At 38.8% G+C, this 17,380-nt stretch overlaps 3 protein-coding genes across 5 annotated transcripts in view; 1 reads left to right on the top strand and 2 right to left on the bottom strand.

Annotated features, from left to right (window-relative positions):
• Positions 1-922: 922 nt before the first annotated feature.
• On the bottom strand, positions 923-9,445 carry RB195_016423 (uncharacterized protein; the record flags this gene model as incomplete). The annotated part of the gene is made up of 18 exons (XM_064182953.1): positions 923-1,106; positions 1,179-1,258; positions 1,403-1,507; positions 1,840-1,973; positions 2,248-2,368; positions 2,954-3,076; positions 3,145-3,225; positions 3,442-3,571; positions 3,682-3,794; positions 4,299-4,383; positions 4,459-4,577; positions 4,729-4,901; positions 6,094-6,172; positions 6,505-6,612; positions 6,682-6,871; positions 7,426-7,585; positions 7,706-7,757; positions 9,350-9,445. 18 exons carry the CDS (start codon positions 9,443-9,445, stop codon positions 923-925), a joined length of 2,133 nt encoding a protein of 710 aa, XP_064038834.1.
• Positions 9,446-10,224: 779 nt separating this feature from the next.
• The window catches only part of RB195_016420 (uncharacterized protein), a gene marked incomplete at both ends in the record, with an annotated part of 28,478 nt that continues 21,322 nt past the window's right edge, over positions 10,225-17,380 (bottom strand). For 2 of the 3 annotated variants that reach the window (XM_064182949.1, XM_064182950.1), the window contains 20 exons: positions 10,225-10,303; positions 10,384-10,518; positions 11,108-11,280; positions 11,426-11,596; positions 11,670-11,799; positions 12,326-12,437; positions 12,641-12,743; positions 12,886-12,990; positions 13,071-13,172; positions 13,250-13,382; positions 13,567-13,688; positions 13,915-14,022; positions 14,080-14,187; positions 14,368-14,476; positions 14,694-14,911; positions 14,993-15,086; positions 15,435-15,588; positions 15,702-15,830; positions 15,941-16,027; positions 16,154-16,214. In XM_064182949.1, coding sequence (XP_064038827.1) covers positions 10,225-10,303; positions 10,384-10,518; positions 11,108-11,280; positions 11,426-11,596; positions 11,670-11,799; positions 12,326-12,437; positions 12,641-12,743; positions 12,886-12,990; positions 13,071-13,172; positions 13,250-13,382; positions 13,567-13,688; positions 13,915-14,022; positions 14,080-14,187; positions 14,368-14,476; positions 14,694-14,911; positions 14,993-15,086; positions 15,435-15,588; positions 15,702-15,830; positions 15,941-16,027; positions 16,154-16,214 — 2,433 coding nt within the window. Of the gene's footprint in view, positions 10,304-10,383; positions 10,519-11,107; positions 11,281-11,425; positions 11,597-11,669; positions 11,800-12,325; positions 12,438-12,640; positions 12,744-12,885; positions 12,991-13,070; positions 13,173-13,249; positions 13,383-13,566; positions 13,689-13,914; positions 14,023-14,079; positions 14,188-14,367; positions 14,477-14,693; positions 14,912-14,992; positions 15,087-15,434; positions 15,589-15,701; positions 15,831-15,940; positions 16,028-16,153; positions 16,215-17,380 lie in introns of those variants that run through there. The other variant, XM_013437773.2, reaches the window with a different exon arrangement.
• On the top strand, positions 16,652-17,339 carry RB195_016422 (uncharacterized protein; the record flags this gene model as incomplete). Its single annotated transcript, XM_064182952.1, has 2 exons — positions 16,652-16,811; positions 17,236-17,339. 2 exons carry the CDS (start codon positions 16,652-16,654, stop codon positions 17,337-17,339), a joined length of 264 nt encoding a protein of 87 aa, XP_064038833.1.

Raw genomic sequence — 17,380 nt, 5'->3', positions numbered from 1 at the left:
TAAAATATAAGGGTTTTATATAGGTCCCTATATAAAAACCCTTGTGACTCGTAGTTGTGGTACGTGGTGGTCTGCTGAGTTAACAAGTCTAGCTAATGAGGTAAGTACTAGCCTATGTGTTGCTGTTTGAGTTTGCTTACCGTTTGGGTGCTTTCTGTAGGGTGATGAGGCGCTTGAGGGGATAGGTCACTAATGGCTTTGAGTTTTCCAGGCTCTGACGAAGGCGATATCGCCGAAACGTTAGCCGCTGTTTAATAAAGATCGATACCAATCTTGGCTACAGCTCAAGGAAATCAGTTAAAACTATAATAATATAAAAGGAATAATTGGAAAAGTGTAATAAGATTACTGTGACAGATCAAAATATAACCAGTCTGGCTAGAAGTAATCTTCAAATGAAGTGAACCCTCCCAATCTACAACAAGTTCCTAGAAAAACACAAAAAATAGCATGGAATGTTCGCATCTCTATAGTGTCGAATTTTTTTCCAGCAACTTCCTTAAACTCAAAGTGAAGTTACATTTATATCGAAATAATTTTGTTTACAAAAAAAGTCCATGAACTTGACTTTTTAAAGTCTCAATTTTAGCAGTACTATAATCATTTGCATAACTATTATTAAGATTTATTTGCGTTTCATCTATCGAGTTCTGCACAGACACATCCCTTTCCCGCTGTTCCATTTCTGTTACGTCCCTCTCCATGAAAGGTTTCTGTGACTCTTATAAGATGATGAGTAAGTACTCTTTTTAAAAGACAATATTAGATGCGGTGTTGAAAAGCTTGATGCCAGCAGAATAGTATACGACTTCTTGAATTCATTTGATGGAAGAATGTTGGTTCAATAAGTCCCTTTTGATAAATGTGGTGAAGACTTTCTACAGAGGATATTCAGAAGCTTCAGAGTGATGAAACCAACCTCCTAATCGAGTTCCTCTGATGGATATCGGACGTTCTCTCGCTGATATTTCAATCTCACATGTAATGCATGGAAAACCGAATCCACAGGCATTGCCGCACCAATTAACGCAAGAAACTCCACTGTCCGTACCGTAGTCTTATGCCATCTTAGCAAAGTGTCTGAGGTCAGATCATTGCTGACAGATCTGAAATTCTTGTAGTTAGACTAAATTTTCTTCTGATTGAGTACGTATCATCTCAGTTTTGAAAACACTTACTTTAGACGGATCTCCTCCGCAAGTCTTTTTAAGATATCGACGATCTCATGGAACTGTTTACGTATATCCGTTCTTGCCATCTTAAACATTTCGCAAAAATTTGAAGAAATAAAAAGGTGTAGCTGGACACAGAATGTGAGTCAGGATAAAAATGTGACATAGAGCATTAGACAAAACTGTAGAAATGTAAAAAAAAAACTAGTTACGGATATGCAGTGACTGACCAGAGCCTGCAACTCCGACTCAGCTTGCGCCAGGGTGTCGTCTACTTCTTCAACTTCTTCTGCTCTTTCTAGAATCTCCGCATGTTTGTCAAAAATCGAAGACACCTACAACAATCGTTCTGTTCAATACCTTGAAGAAAAATATGAGAAGAAGACCCGAGGACTTAATCAAAGACGGTTAATTGGAAACGGCTTTCAAAATTACAACATTCAGGATAGCTCTTTCAAACACTGCCTTCAGATCTATAAATTTAGGCTATGGATGTCTGCCTTCTTGAAAGAAAAAACAAGATGTCATTTTAGGAATGCTCGGTAGGCTTGCTATTGCTATGAAGTAATGTATCCGAATCTTTTGACAACGAAAACATTCTTTGATTGAAAAAAAAATGAAAAAAGCTCAAGAAAGAACTTTTTAAAATTCGGATTCAAATACTTACCTTTTCAATGAACAAATCCTTTATGAAGCTGACCAACGATAAGAGCTTGAAAACTATGAAAAACATGTGACGAATTCGTCTTTCAGCCGTAGCTCTATCTTCGTGCACTTGTCCACAGTCTTCTGCTGACTTCCCTGAACAAATACTGCTGACTTTCCTGAGTTTTTTTTTCTGTAGATTTGTACGTCAGATGAAAGGAAAGCGAACGTTCACTTGAAAGTGGAATTTACGTCTTATGCGATGAGAGCTAATGCAACTCAGATTTTCAGTTTTAATTGGCCTTTAAATGTGTCAGCATGGAAGCATTACCGTACAGGAAAATTCGAAGAGATCTTCGCGATAACTGCCTTTCGTATTTCACCCCTCTCAGCAACTCTTTTCCAATAAATGTTTAACAAAAAAACTCACTGTCAGAGCTAACACTTGTCAAAAGTTCCACAACTCGGAAAATCTTGAACATGTTATCCATACATGCGTTCATTGCCGGAATTAACGATGGGCGAAATACATAGCTGAGAGGTCTTTCGAGCTGGAAAAAAGTCTGGAATAAGAAGGCGGGATATCGTTAGATTGAGGGTGTTGGGATCCCTCCACTGATTGATGAGGCATAATTTACGAGTATGAGCACGACCACGCCCAAGTCCCCCAATAATCCAGAAAAACGGCATGGGAGACGGTTTTGTCGCACTCGATCCACCTACGAAACACCTAAAAATATACGCGTCTGCTAGAGCAGACATACGCACCGCATCTGCGAGCGAGGCGACAATAAATGGGCTGCTGATGCTGTCTCCCCGCATGTTGGCAGACGCTGCGCGTATCTCTATTCTCACATATGTGGCACGTCGTTAGGTGCTTCTTATTAGGTTCCTCGCGACAGAACTGTTTCTCACGCTTTTTTGAATTACTAGACTTAGTGGAGCGTGATCACGTTCATGCACCTAAGCTACACCTCTGCCTATTCATAGATGGATCCCAACATCGTCAAATTCCAGAGATGCTATCTTTAAGCTATATGCAGTAAAAAGGGTCCTCATTTCACCAAAATGTAACTAACAATACGAAAATCCAAAAATACGTCCAGATTTGCACCAAAAGTAAAAATTGTGCTCACATCGCATCTTATACAGTGATCAGTCTCAGAGACTGCTGTTTGTGTTAGTTGCCATTTTCTTGCTCGATCAGGCAGCATACTACTTCGAAGTAAGGCGGTACTGTACAGTTCTGATACGTCCATCTTTAAAAAAACACTGAACAGATTCACAACACTGCACGTGCCGGAAAACACTGAACTATAAAACCCACCGCAACGGTCTTTGACGGATCTGATGTGCAACCATAGACACAAGCAGCAAAACAGTGTGCTACTCGTCCGCAAGTGATCTCCTATAGAATCAATCTATCTTAGTGTACCATTTATGTTGTTTAAATTATTTAGTATCTTAATTTCTATGTACTTTGAGAAGATAACAACTGAAAAAGGAGCAGATGAAAATGTTTTTTTTTCGAAGCTGTGGTGAAGGGATTTAATCGCCTTTGATAGTCACTTCTTCAGATTATAACTATTTCTGTGAAACCGTGCACATCAAGAGTTTCACTCACTTTCATGTCTTTCCAATATTCCTGCAAACCAGCTGCACGGATCTGCAGTAACAATTTCTTGCTAAGCTCATGTGTCAACCTCGTAGCAGTTAACTCGAACGCATGTTTGAACTCTTGGAAAGAAGTGAATCTAAAAACAAGGATAAATGTTAGTAAATAGATGTTGATAGATGCTAAGTTCCCTGGATTCCCCTCCGCAGAAGTTGCTTATCGTTCGCGACAAACAAACATGACACTCACAATCTCTCGCTCCAGTTGAGAGACTTCAAACAATTGTAGAACGCAGAGGCAAACACAGGTGCGACATCCAGTTCGGGACCTAGACGAAATCGAGCTTGGGCACCACGTAGCACCTAAATAACGGATAATATAAAAAAGGAAACAAGCACTAGAGAAGAACATTCCTAGTAAAGAGGAGAAACAAAAAGATGATGGATAAAAAAGGAGAAGGTAGCTGAGCAGTGACGAAACGTTATAAAAAAAAAAGCAGCTGCCTCACCAAAGGAATAAAAGTTGATGCCAGTCATAAAGTCCAATAGATTTTAAGAAATATTCACTCTGAAGGCACAAATTCCTCCCAGAAAAAACTCATTAAAGTCTAAATTTTAGTTAAGTTTGCATGGGAAAATTAAATAAATAAAATAGGAATAGTTCTGTTTGCAACAGTGTTTGAAAGGTAATTAAGAATGAGGGTGTAGAAACCCAACAAGCAGAAGTATTATTTCTACAAGCCGACAAGATACGACAAAAACGGGTTTTAAAAATCTCGTGTTAACTTATTCGTAGAAAAGCAATAATGTTCATAAGTACAAGAAATCCACAGTTTTAAAGAGAGAAAAAAACGATCTTTTGGTTACCGTGAGAAGCAAATTGTCACTCCACAGCAACGACTCAAAGCCAGGATGCGATCTGGTAATCAGTAACTCTGGATCAGCTGGATCACTGCAATGAATGCAAAAATCAAGCATTCAAAGAAAAATTACGCATTTTGAAGAAGCTCATATAAAGAGAACTGACTTGTACAAAATAAAATGATTTTCATAATTTTTTGGTACTTCTCCTAAACTGTAGATACGATCCATAATTCTGAGAAGTAGCTGGCAGTAACCTTCTTGCAATCGTGACACCAATTTTGCCTTAATCGATTATATGTTAAGGTTCAGGAATAAGCCGTGTATACTCAAAAAATTAACACGAATCCCTGAAGCTATCCAGAATTTGCTGATTTTGCATTTAAAACGAGGAGTGGCCATCCGTATTTGTTTATCAATTAATAATTTCTCATACTTCATCTTCACTCAGCTCAGCGCCACAGTCCATAACAACAAAAATGTTGTTCCAGGCTAGTTCCACATGGATCCAGTCGAATTTGTAAACCTCAAACCAGGCACTGGTTAACATATGTAGAAGGCGAACACATTTCCGCAACGGTCGGGATTTTTCGAGAAGGTCCGCAACATCTGAAAAGATGAATAACAGAGAGAAGAGACAAAAAAACTCGGAGAGTTCCAGTCTACCTCCACTCAACTCTAGCCCCAACACTAGCAAAAGTACCGAAACGTGGTGTATATATAGTGTATATATACACCACGTTTCGGTTTGTATATATATATATATATATATATATATATATATATATCTGTTTGTCTCTGTGTCACGAAAATACTCCATAATGATGCAGAACTCTGCACCGGTGAGGTGCCGAACCATCGTCATGCACCTGATAGGCGAGCATTCTACCTTTTCACCACTGTCCACAGCAGTGTAACTATGTATGTGGCTTTGATAAAGCAAGTTAGTTTTTCTCATATGTGAAAGTAAATAAACTTTTATGTGAATGTATACTTCCAGATTTGCAAACTATGATACCATATAATAACGGGCTTATTCAGTTTGTGTGTGCGTCTGTGTATCTGTGTGTCTCAGTCAAGAAATTCCAAAAAGACAGGGAGACGGATACCACGGCGTCGGTTTGGTGCGCGGGAACCTCAAGGCGGTAGAATGGGTTTCTACGGTTCTTTCACAAGTCTATTTCCCAGCATGTGTCCACGATGCTGTTAACATCTTTTCTTTAAAAAGACGAAACACACGCGCGAACGACTGCTTAAATACAATACATAGTAGCCAACGGTTTACGCGATCTGACGTAGAACGTTATTTTTGCCACTACGATAGTGATATTCACGTCTTCATGTTAGCGCATCATTGTTGTATTAGTTGGAAACGGAGGAGACTCATACTTAGAATAATGCTTCCAAATTGCGGAGATTTGAGAGAAACATGAATGTAAAATCAAGTTTGATTGTTCTCCAAATGTAGAACTGATGCGCTTAGGGAAAAACCATAAAATCTTTCATTTACGCTTAAATTTTCGGATACAAAAAAATTGAAGAAAACGTTGATAGAAAAAAGCAATTCTAATTTTCCAAAAAAACGTCGCTGCTGTTATTTCTTTTTGATCGGTGAAGACGAGCGAAGCGAACACCAAAATAATCCTGAAGTCCGGCTTTAGCCGGACGTTCAGCTGGTCATCAAATACATACATACATCGTTTCGAAAAATTGAAAAAAAGAGTAAAGATCAGCACAGAATCTAGAATTGTGTTATAAAAGTGCCAGAAAAATACTATTTATGGAATGTTGTTGTACTCACATAGACGCTTTTGTCTTCGCAGAGCAGAAATCGCTCTCCTGTAATCCGCAAAAAATTGCTGAATGAACCCCAGAAATACCTGGAATGAAACCACAACAATGGCAAGTAGTACAAAAATTAGATTTCGAGAAAAGAGAATTTAGGTGTTTTAAGAATGAATGAGTAAAGATATTCAAAGAGATCTAGAAAAACGTAATACTAGGGAAAAAGACTTGGATGCAAATACACCTCAATATTAGTTGGAGAAATAGGTTCACATGTTGCTAAAGAAGTGTTGCAAATCTATGCTGTAAGCATGTATTTTGCTTACTCTTTGATTCATATTAAAATTGAAATTCAGAATACTCTAGGATCCAATATCCTCAATGTCATTTTCATCAGAAACAAACAAAAAAAATCAGGACGAATTACCTGCCAAAATACAGGTAAAGCAGCGTTCGACTCCAATTTATCCACAAAGTTAGTGAGTTCACGCAGTTCTACATAAGTTGCAGTGTAAGGGGCAACAATGTTGGCCAGCTGGAAACGGATGTGTCGATCAATAGAGCAGTCAATGATGAGCTAATAAAAAAATCTACTAAAACACACAAATTCTTCTCCATACTGTGACTGCGGATCACTCTTTTTGAACCGATAATTAGGATTCACCACAATCGTTTCATTGATAATGCTGTAGAAAGGAGGATCATCGTACGCTGATGGCTCTTCTTTTGGTAGGTCAATGAAAGCCAGAAGATGGAATACTAAGCGATCTTTAGTCAATATATACTGCTCGCCGCTGAAATGCAACAAAAATTGAAACTGATAGAAGAAAATAACTGAAACAATCTACATGAAGTATCCATGTTCAACTTTTTGTACTGAAAACTGGGGTCAAAAAATCTGGAAATCCCGATCGGATGATGATGAGCTATCTTTGAGTTATCAAAAAAAATAAAGAGAAATAGATAATCAGTGTTCTCGAAACAATGCGATATAGTTGATATCAATCATATATGATACAGAAAATGGAGATCAATACGAGGTTCCATTATTCATCAAACTAATAATAATATTAGAAGCGGGAAATCTATAGCTCCTACGCTCTTCCACTACCCCAATTATTGATTTATATCGGGCAGTGTATGACTAACGAGATCAATGAAGAGTGATCTGCTCAAAGTAAGTGAGGTTTGAGTAGAAATTTAAAAAACAAAGATGTTTCAGAGAGGTGAAAAACGGATGTAGTGATAGAAGATGTGTGATTGATTGATTGAGATGTGTGTTTTTTAGAACTTAAAAGCGGAGCACACGCAAAATTCAAGGAGTTAAACCCTACAACAGGAAGCTTACCACGCTCGGTAGCGTAGCAGTTCTACGTTGTGTAGATTCTTGAACGTTATTGCTCTTTGGTTAACCGTACAAACATTTGTGTTTCTTCTAGGTCCATTCAGAGTAGCGAGCGGAACCGTAAGCTTCCATACACGTGCACTTCCAATGGCAGAATCCTCATCTAAACAGTGCTTCACTGTTCCAAAAACAAATTCGTCACTCGAAATTTCAATTTAGATGAGTCCAATTGCTTAATTATTACTAGCATTGCAAAAAATGATCTCTTTTATCATGAACATACCACTGACATCGCCGTCCTCTTTGTGCGCTTGTTTCCTTTTGTAGTATTCAACCTAGAAAACAAAATAAAGCAGCTTTTCTATCACGGCAGGCTTGTTTTTCTTGCTCAAGAAATTAGTAAATAGTCCACTCTCGCAATTTGGCGCCCTTTAGACGCAGATAAAATGAAAACAGTTGAAAGTGATCATAAATTTACGTGGAGGTTCCGTAAGTTTCAATGTAATCCACTTCCAAACGAAAATACGTCACAACGACGGAGAAAAGACAAAGAAAAGCCTCGATTTTGTCATTTCTTTCTTGATATTCTCACTGATATTTATTAAATTTAATGAAACCTAATGATGATGTGGTTATCGGTGAACGAACATGTCTAATTATACATAAACCACTTCGCTGATTTAGGAAATCAGCCCCCAAACAACTTTTGTTGAGCTCAACGCTTAAGGACAACTTTTTTCTAGCCACCGTAGTTCACTGCAATTTTGGTATAATTCGGTCAAAACGACATGAAACAGAGTACAATTGCGTAAGCAGTTGCACTCGAGGTGGTGTGGCGGAGCGTAGCAGTAAGAATCTAGAGGGGACCCTTTCTGACACCATTCCTCGCTGTAATTCGCGATGGTTCCACCTCGACCCCAACCGCCGTTTCCACTGGGCCACTTTAAATGCGTCACCCCACGAAACTGAGGTGGTACGGATTTCAGGTGGAGTATTTGTATACTGCATAGTAGATTATGGAGAGGGGGTGATTCGGTCCATTTCTTCATCATTGCCACAAAAAAAAAGTCCAGAAGATGCAACGCGTGCACAAGGCTAACGCGCTCCAACCGAACTCGTAGAAAATGGCGCACCGGGACGCTCGAAGTCGTATCTTCTAGGCCGTTTTTACATTAAGAAGAAATGCAATTAAGGCAATTAAGAAGAAATGGACGGAATCATCCTTCTCTCCATAATCTACGATCCCGTATACGAATACTCCACCTGAAATCCGTACCACCTCAGATTCGTGGGGTGATGCTTTTAAGCCCAGCCGCTCTTGCAGCAGCAACATGCTTCATGCCGTTTCCATCCTTTGATCAAGAAAATTAGAGCATTCGTCAACTACCAGCAGGTGAATTTTTGCAGCGGTTTACTGTTTTAATTACACCTATTCAATTTTCGTACATTTAATTTTAATTATATTATTCTTCATACTTCATACTATACCGATACCTCATTATATTATTCAAGGTGGGCTCATGAGTTCAAAAATTTTTAAGATTTTAAGAGCATGGAGCCCGATACTTCATTGAGAGAGAGTCCGACAAAAGTGCGGTTGAGATGGGTTGCTGCTTAAGCATATTTGAATAGATGATCTATTCAAATTCTATTTGTTTTTAACGTCATTTCCTACCCCTTCAATCATTTCAGCTACGGTGTAATCGTTTTCCTTTCGGAGACGCACTCGTATACTTCACTGCTCAGGCTGAACCTAGTGCGGATACGAAGAGGTGACAAAGTGAGCCTCTCAATCAGGTACCACGGATTTGAATCCAAGAGAGCAAAGATGCTGGATAGCGTGCACTTCAAGACAGTTTGATTATTTACGTTACATTTTTAGCGGCAATGATTATCATATATGCTCACAATACCCATGAAATCGTACCTCTTCCTTTATCAGATCAATATCGTATTTGAAGACATCGTCGGCGTTGACGTCACCGATTCCTTCATCCTTGTCATCATCAATGCCCGTTTTCATGAAAATTCTTGAGCGATTGGTAGAGTTACTTATTTCCTCCACTATTTCTATATCTCAAACAATTTTTCGGAGAGGGCCAACTGGTTCACTTTTCAGCACAGAATAAAAATCAATATTTATTGATCTTATACAAGCTCTAGAACTAACCTAATAAGCCTAATAACATTTTTATGCTCTTGATTTGCACTGACTTGCATTTTTATGACTTGACAGCGATCAATCTACCGATCGATCTAGTCTCAACTAGCAGACCGAGAAGAATGGCAAAGAAGGTACAAGTAGTGTTGGATTTGTGGCGTGACAGATGTCAAAGATGGTACTTGATAGTCAGGCCTTGCTGATAACATGCTCGAAACGAGGTACACACAATATGAAAGATACACAAATAACGAAATAACTAGCGAAATCTACAAATTAAGGAGTTCAGCACCACTTTTTCTTTTTAGGATACAAAAACAGCCGTACCTACAAGCTTTTGTATGTAGAGGCACAGCAGATTGAAGGTATACTTCACACTTAAGATTTCACTAAGCAACCTGAAAAGGCTATTTTGATGCAGTGGTCGGAACCAAGGCAAATCGAAAACGTGCTAGAGAGAAGAAACACGCTAAATTACCACAACTTTTGAGTAACAATTATGAAGCATTCAAAAGTAATCAATACCAATTAATGAATACAAATAGCATACGCGAATATTAAGCTCTCGTAATAGGCCTAAATCAATGCAAAATCCGTAACTAATTGCAACTGTGCCGGACGTTCCTCTGGAGTGGCGTTATCTATGGTGATGGGCTGTCAGTACGTAGGAAACTCGTCGCAAACTGCTCCAAACTTCGCAACAAAAACGCAGTTTTCCCTCTATAATAGGAGGAGCGAGAGATAAAAAAAAGAGCTCAATGATATGTGCTATAAATTGTTAACAAATATTGCAGACTCACTTTATCGTTACAAGGCTCTTTAATGTACCATCGACATTCTCGATTTCCTTTTTACTCTTATCCAATTCCTCCTTCATTTCCCTGTGAACACCAGCGACGGTCGCGCGAAGACCATCAAAGACTTGATCCATTTCGCTAAATTATGTTCGCATTGTAAGAATACTGATCAGTAACTCAATTACAGGAAGAACAGAATGTACTTCTTTCCAATAAGACACACAATAGTGAAAAAAAACATTGCAAAAGTCGAAGAAATTAAAATGGAGTTACTCGCTGACACTGCTTAGGACTTCATACAAAAGCAATCAACATGAGCTAAGCATATTTTATCCTGATTGTGCAAATAGGCCTCATGTAATAAATTTCTGAAATGAGCGCAGTCCGACAGAACCATGGGTTTCTGCGTTCTAAAAGTTTCTATTTTGTGAAAAGCCGCATAAGAACTTTAACTCTGCTGCGCTCTAAAATCTAGAAAAGTCTACGAAACAATACTTTGCAAATTGTGTTTTTTCGTTTAGCTACTTCGAGATAAGATCACAGAAAACACAAAAAAGACTTCAAATTTACTTTAGAAATTTCAAACAAAGTATCGCAAATTGAAGTCTAACTTTGAATAAAGAACCCACACCTCACTTTTATCGTTCGACATGTGGTGCACTCAAAGTACACTATTTGAAAAGTTCAAAAAAGGGGAACTTTCATCGACATAGAACTACGAACCCACCGCATTGCCTGTGTTTCACAGTGAGTGGTATGGGCTGCTCCAACTTGCTGCATACGGGCGGCCAGATGTGAACGGAATTGTTCTTTCAAATGCTGTTCTTTTGCATGAGAATTCCATCGCATACGCTCCCAAATATACAGTCCACCATATGCCGCAGCAGTAACAGCGATCACCTGAAAGGATCATTGAACATCATTGAAATGATCATTGAAATGGATTTTCCAACTAATAAAACAAGAATTCAACAACAACACAAGAAAGGAAGATTTAGTGCTTTCGGTCGGAAATGGCCAACTATGGAGAGCGCCTCAAACTCACCCTCCATCCGACTGCTCTGTATACGATGCCACCAACAACAAGTAACCCGATGCTGCCATTCGCAAGGTAACTCGCTGATGTTAGCACCATTTGTGTCATCATTGCATTTTCCTCAACAGCTTTTTGCATAGCTTCATTATGAAGATCCGCATTACTTCGTCCCGCGTTTCTCTGCAACTCGCGAAATTTCAAAGCATTTTTTCTAAAGGCCGTTATTTTACTCGTATGTAGAAGTAGAACTGACTAATGCCATAGGAGTCAATAAATTAGTTTGGATGGCAGTGACAGGTTGGCCAGACCGATACGCAATTATACGACGGATGATTGCAGATAAACCAAACGTAAAACGGAATTCAAGGTCCTCATGGAAGTCTCTGAAATCGAGCAAATTTCATGCTCCGAAATCTTGCAGGATCTTGTACCGCGTTTTCGATAGTACAAATAGAAATTGATGTTTCAGTTACTGGATAATATGTTAGTTAGTTATTCTGACCAGTTACGATCACAAAAAAGAAACATCGTTGTGTGTTACTAAAAAAGGATATAGTAGTCACGAAAGCACGAAATTGTATGCAAGAGTGGCTAGTAACGATAAGAGTGAAACAATACACATGTTCAACAGCAAAATAAGATTTAAGATTTAAGAATTTTCAATCCAAAAACCACTCTCCTATCAAGCTAAAAACTTCCTTGAAACTTTTTGTTCATTGTGTCCGCTTCTCGGAAAGGTCCTCACAGTTTTTTTTTTTTTAATTTCAGAAAATTTCCACGGTGCAAACTAGTCAAACTGTGAGAAAGTAACAGGTATCACAAAACCATTACCAGAAGAGACAAAAAATGGAGTTAACCACACACTTTCAAACATAAAAAAACACAACACTCAAATGTAAATGTGCCCACTTGGTCAAGGCAGGTGCATCCACGCAGATACTGAATTTGAACGGGGCTCTGTACTTCCAAACTTCTTCCAGTTTGTGCTGGTATGGCTCAGCGAGGATTTTTGTCACATATTCTAAACATGGTTTCGCATAGAAATATGTAAATATATGAGAAGGATAGGAGTTTTAATATGGCTGCAAACTAGCACGTGCCTGAAAGGTATCGTAGCATGATGCAAAGCACTACACAAACGCGATATATACTGGCCCGATGTCAACTAACACAATAGGAGTGTTTCTTATTAGTTCCAATTTATGAATGAAACAAACGACATACGGAACATATCGTTCTCGAGATTCCATATTCTTGACATTAAGCCTCCAGTACATCTTGCTTCAAGGTCAGAGCTAACACATTTATCAGTGAATTCAGCTAAGGCCTAAACAAATGAAAATGACTACAGCACCGAAACAGACACTAGGAACTGCACTGTTGTTGCACTCCTTTGCACAAAACGTATCATATCGATCATTTTACTTTAACTTATAAAAAACATTTGGAGAAGAAGTTTTGCCACCCACCTTTTTGTATTCAATGATTCCTTGCGACGTATCCAAAAATGGCATGTTGAAACGATCAATGATCGCCTCAAGCCTCATTATCTCCTCACTGAAGTCAGCAGATACCTGAAATTACGTCAACATGGTTCACTTTAATAACATGGTCAGTTATTAAAGTGAACTTGTCCATAAAAAACAATGTACACCTTCAAGTGAACTTCGGCTCTCAGTCGTTCCGTCTGCTCACGATATGCACGTTCGAATTGTGCAAAATTCATACGACAATCGTTGAACACTTGTGTGCTGTGCTGAAAAAGAACGCTCCGAAAAGTTAAACGGAAAGAAAATGAAAGAAAAACTCTCTGGAAACAGATGAATCTCAAACCTGGAGACTCTGTTCAAGAATCTGTTTCGCCTTGGAAGCTGCCGCATGAACTACGTCCACATTCGCGCGCATCCGCGCTATTATCTCGTTCGCTCGGCGATTATGAGCTTCAAATTTCGTTCGAATCGCTGCTCTGAAGATCAGACTTTGTTAATCTACAATACACAGCTCATCCAAAATGAAACACATCACAAAGCAAACTCAATTGAATTAAGGCAAGTAAAATAGCTAAATTCGAGACTTCAGATAATACATCACACAACGTCTCTTCCGTTCAATTATTGCACCAAGACTTTGAATCGAGACAACACAAATACCTAGAGATGCACTGCTCAAATTGCCTCTCGAACATCTCAAACTCCATAGCTCTCACTTGGTGTCCTTCCATCTGATATGGGGTTTTTATGAGACCCCTAGCTTTCAGGCGGGAATCGAGCACCTAAAAATGGAATTTGACATAACCTCAGAGAACATGAGATTAACATCTTCAAAATTTTCACAGTTATACTGAGCGACCATCGTGCAGTTTTTTTCTCTATCAAAAAGAGATGAGTGTGAGAGGACTTACATATATGCAAAGAGGCACACATATTTGCCGCGAATGCATCACGGTCACCATGTGTAACAGAAGTATTAGTGCCTGTACTAAACATAGATAAACCCACTTCTCGCGAAGACACGAAGAAAATCCTATCCTTCACATCGCGATCTGTCGCCACTTCTAGTTCATTCACTAAAAATTGGCGGAAACGAGTCAAGTGTTGCTGCCTAACCTATAAAAATATGAATGAGCGTAATGCCAGTTATTTTTTGAACTATAGAAGTCTCACATCTTCCACATGTTCAGATTCTGATGCACTCGCATCCCAGCGGTTATTGAGAATGAACACGTTCGGCTTGCTGAGTTTCTTCGCAACGCGATGAAAAAAGCTCTTCTCCTATATAAACAGGGAAAATACACGAAAACTACGGGATCTTCGATAATTTACAGTCTAACAAATACCGAATTCATACTTAAAATAGAGAAAGAAGAATGACAGGCAGATAATCGTTATTTTTATCTTTGAGATATGACTCATCTAATCTGTATACGTAATTGATGGATTATGTGCACTAACCGCTTGAGTGAGGGTGGACTCCGCGTTCAATACAAGCACGAACACATCGGCATCTAAGCAGTGCTTATCGATCCAGCTATCGAATTCAGGGGATAAATCGACACCAGGGCTACAAATTTGACCTCATAGCTGATTTAAAATGATCCAAACTAGTGGAAAAACAAATGAGTAAATGCAGCAAAGGCAAAAACCTCTATTCCACTCACAAAGGTTATGTAACTGCGGTTACAGCAAAGCAAAAGAAGCACTTTGCGGAGCATCAGCCCAATTTTTCGCGCAGGTATAACAGGTTCCTACACACTATTCAGCTCAAAATAAAGACTTACCTATCTAGGATCACTACGTCGTTCTGGAGCAACCGATTCTCACCGTCACCTCTTCCTTTGGGATAAAACACGCGCAACAACGAATCCTGTCCCATAGCAGGTAGTCCAGAATTGTCGCTGCTTAGCGCATGACCAATTTTGCTTAGTTGATCGATGGAGATACGAGTAGAATTATCCTCAAGCAAGAGATATCCAACGTCCTCGTTACATCCTTGCACCTAAAGCAGAACTGTTTCGTAAATTTCGCAACTATCACTTGCTAAAGTATACGGTAGAGAAGTAAAAAACAGCCAGATTACCTGCAAGAAACAGCATGTGGTATGTCCCATTCCTTGTGGAAGAATTTTCGCATGAAGCATGGCATTAATGGTAGTGCTTTTTCCATTGCTTGTCCTAAAATAAAAGTAACATGAAACATCTATCGACATACTACACTTTACTTTTTTGCTTTATTACTTTTGATGGAAATAACTGATTAATAAATTAACACAACAGAATAACAAGCAGCAAAATTACGGTAAAGTAAGGAAAGCAGTACAGAACGCATTCCAATCTGGTGGTTTTCATTCTGAAATTACATAACTTTTTTTTAGAACCTCGGCGTTGTAAGAAATTGCATAAAAATTGGTGTAAAAAGACAGTACAATGAAAATAAAAAAACACATTTTATTTTACATCCAGGAATGAAAGGAAGAAAATAATAATAAGGATGTACAACTGATAATAAATATAAATAAATACCTTCCAAAAAAGACAACTTTCATGTTATCCCGTCTAAAAGTTTCCATAATAGTCTGTATCGATTCTCGAAATAGTTCTATTTCAGCGGCTTGCTCAGCAGGTACAATAGATTCATTGGAATCTCCAGTATCTCCTCCAGAGTGGATGGCGATACCTTAAAACGCCAAGACACTTGTGCACCCACAGAGACTAGAAAAAAAGCACCATAGAGAACATTTAAATGCGAAAAAAGTAGAAACTGTATAGAATGCTAAGGAAGATCAGCACCTCTGTAAACGTCGTCCAATTCGTCGACATGTTTTCCTAAATCGGTATAGATCTCGCCGAGCACCTTTTTAGCCTCAGCGAAACGAAGCAGCGGCTCAGCCTCGCCGTTCATTCTACGGCCGGTTTTTACTGAAACACATTTGGATGGTGATAAAATAAGAACGGAGCATGGGCATAAAAAATAATGGCGGACATGACATCTGAAGAAAAAAGAATTTAAATATCCTTAATTCACTAACAACTTAAATTGAGGCGTGCACTATCACCAGCACCAGCATGCGTTACTCCATACATTTTAATTCCATAGAATGCAATGATCAGTGATCCTGAAATCGCGTGGAAATAGCGAAAGGTATATTGCACACAAGGAAACGAATATCCGAAAGGAGAAAATGCTCTAAAGAGCAAGATTCGTCGGGATCAAAACGAACAACGACGCTAGAAAACCTTACCTGCGAGGGAGAAACAAACTAAAATAACCCTTTGAGAGGAAAACTGGCGCAAAGCACTACACTATAGCAAAGGAATAAGAAGAACAAAAAAAAACATAAGCACTCTCCCCGAAAACGCGCAGCTGATAACCGTGGAGCGCAGAATCTCGCACCATTTGTATGTACATGAAAATGTTTCGACCGTTTATGAGAAGATAATTCATGATCTGCAAAAACATCGCTAGGATAACAGTGTACTACATTGACGGCAATTCACGAATCTCCTGAGACGTGGGATTTCCAAAGAGAAGGGGAAAAAACGAGCATTAGTAATATGGGAATACTCGTGATAACAATACAGCAACCAAATCAATTCGATGGGAGGTGATGGTATCATAGTGCACAAAAAACAACTGTATCGAGTACATTTGTGCGGTTTAGGATATACAAGGAGAATTTCTACTCGCCACACCAGAGTTCGAAAAATCAATGAAACGCTTGTGTTTGTACTAAGGTGTTATGTGGGCTAATCGACTGCAATTAATCTTACAAGAAGAAGTGCATGATGCAGCAGTGAACCGTCATAGGAAATCGTTGCTTTCCAACCCGGTTCCAAATGCTGCCTCCTACGGCCATTTCGAGCGCGTACGCAAATGCACCGTGCTGCATATCGTTTTGAGTTAGTTGCTATAGTTGGTTTGCAGAAATCTTTCAGAGAATTTTACTTGTTATTCTAGAATGCGAAAGGGGTGAAAAATCTACAGATAAAATGGTAGAAAACTGAAAAGGAAGGAAGCACTATCATAGCCGCTAAGAGAAAAGTTTTCTGCTTCTTCGAATGTTATGTCTTCCCAGTATTTGTTAATTGTATTTGCAGTTTATAGTTTCTAAGTGATTCGACCCTTTGTTCCATACGCGAATCAAATAAGAAAATAGGTCGCACAAATCACTCTCACTTTTCTTGGTATTTATCTGACCTCTCTATTGGGAAAAACTATATCTTTTCTGCCTTCACTTCTCTTACGAAAGACGTAAACGAACGAACGTAACGTAAAACGAAAAGTGACGTAAAAAAGACAGTGAGAGGAACACTTACTTTTTAGGAATTCTTCCCGCTTACAGTCACAACATCAGTCAGAGCATTGATAGGAAAATTTTACTCGGATTTCAATCTAACAAATTTCACGCAACAAAGCATTCATTTTAGAGATTCTAACGCAAAGAATACTAAGTCAAACACCAAGAAGT

Source organism: Necator americanus, chromosome II, assembly GCF_031761385.1.
Source record: "Necator americanus strain Aroian chromosome II, whole genome shotgun sequence".
Lineage (NCBI taxonomy): Eukaryota > Metazoa > Nematoda > Chromadorea > Rhabditida > Ancylostomatidae > Necator > Necator americanus.
Note: the sequence above shows the minus strand (reverse complement) of the source record. Positions and strands in the feature narration are given on the sequence as shown.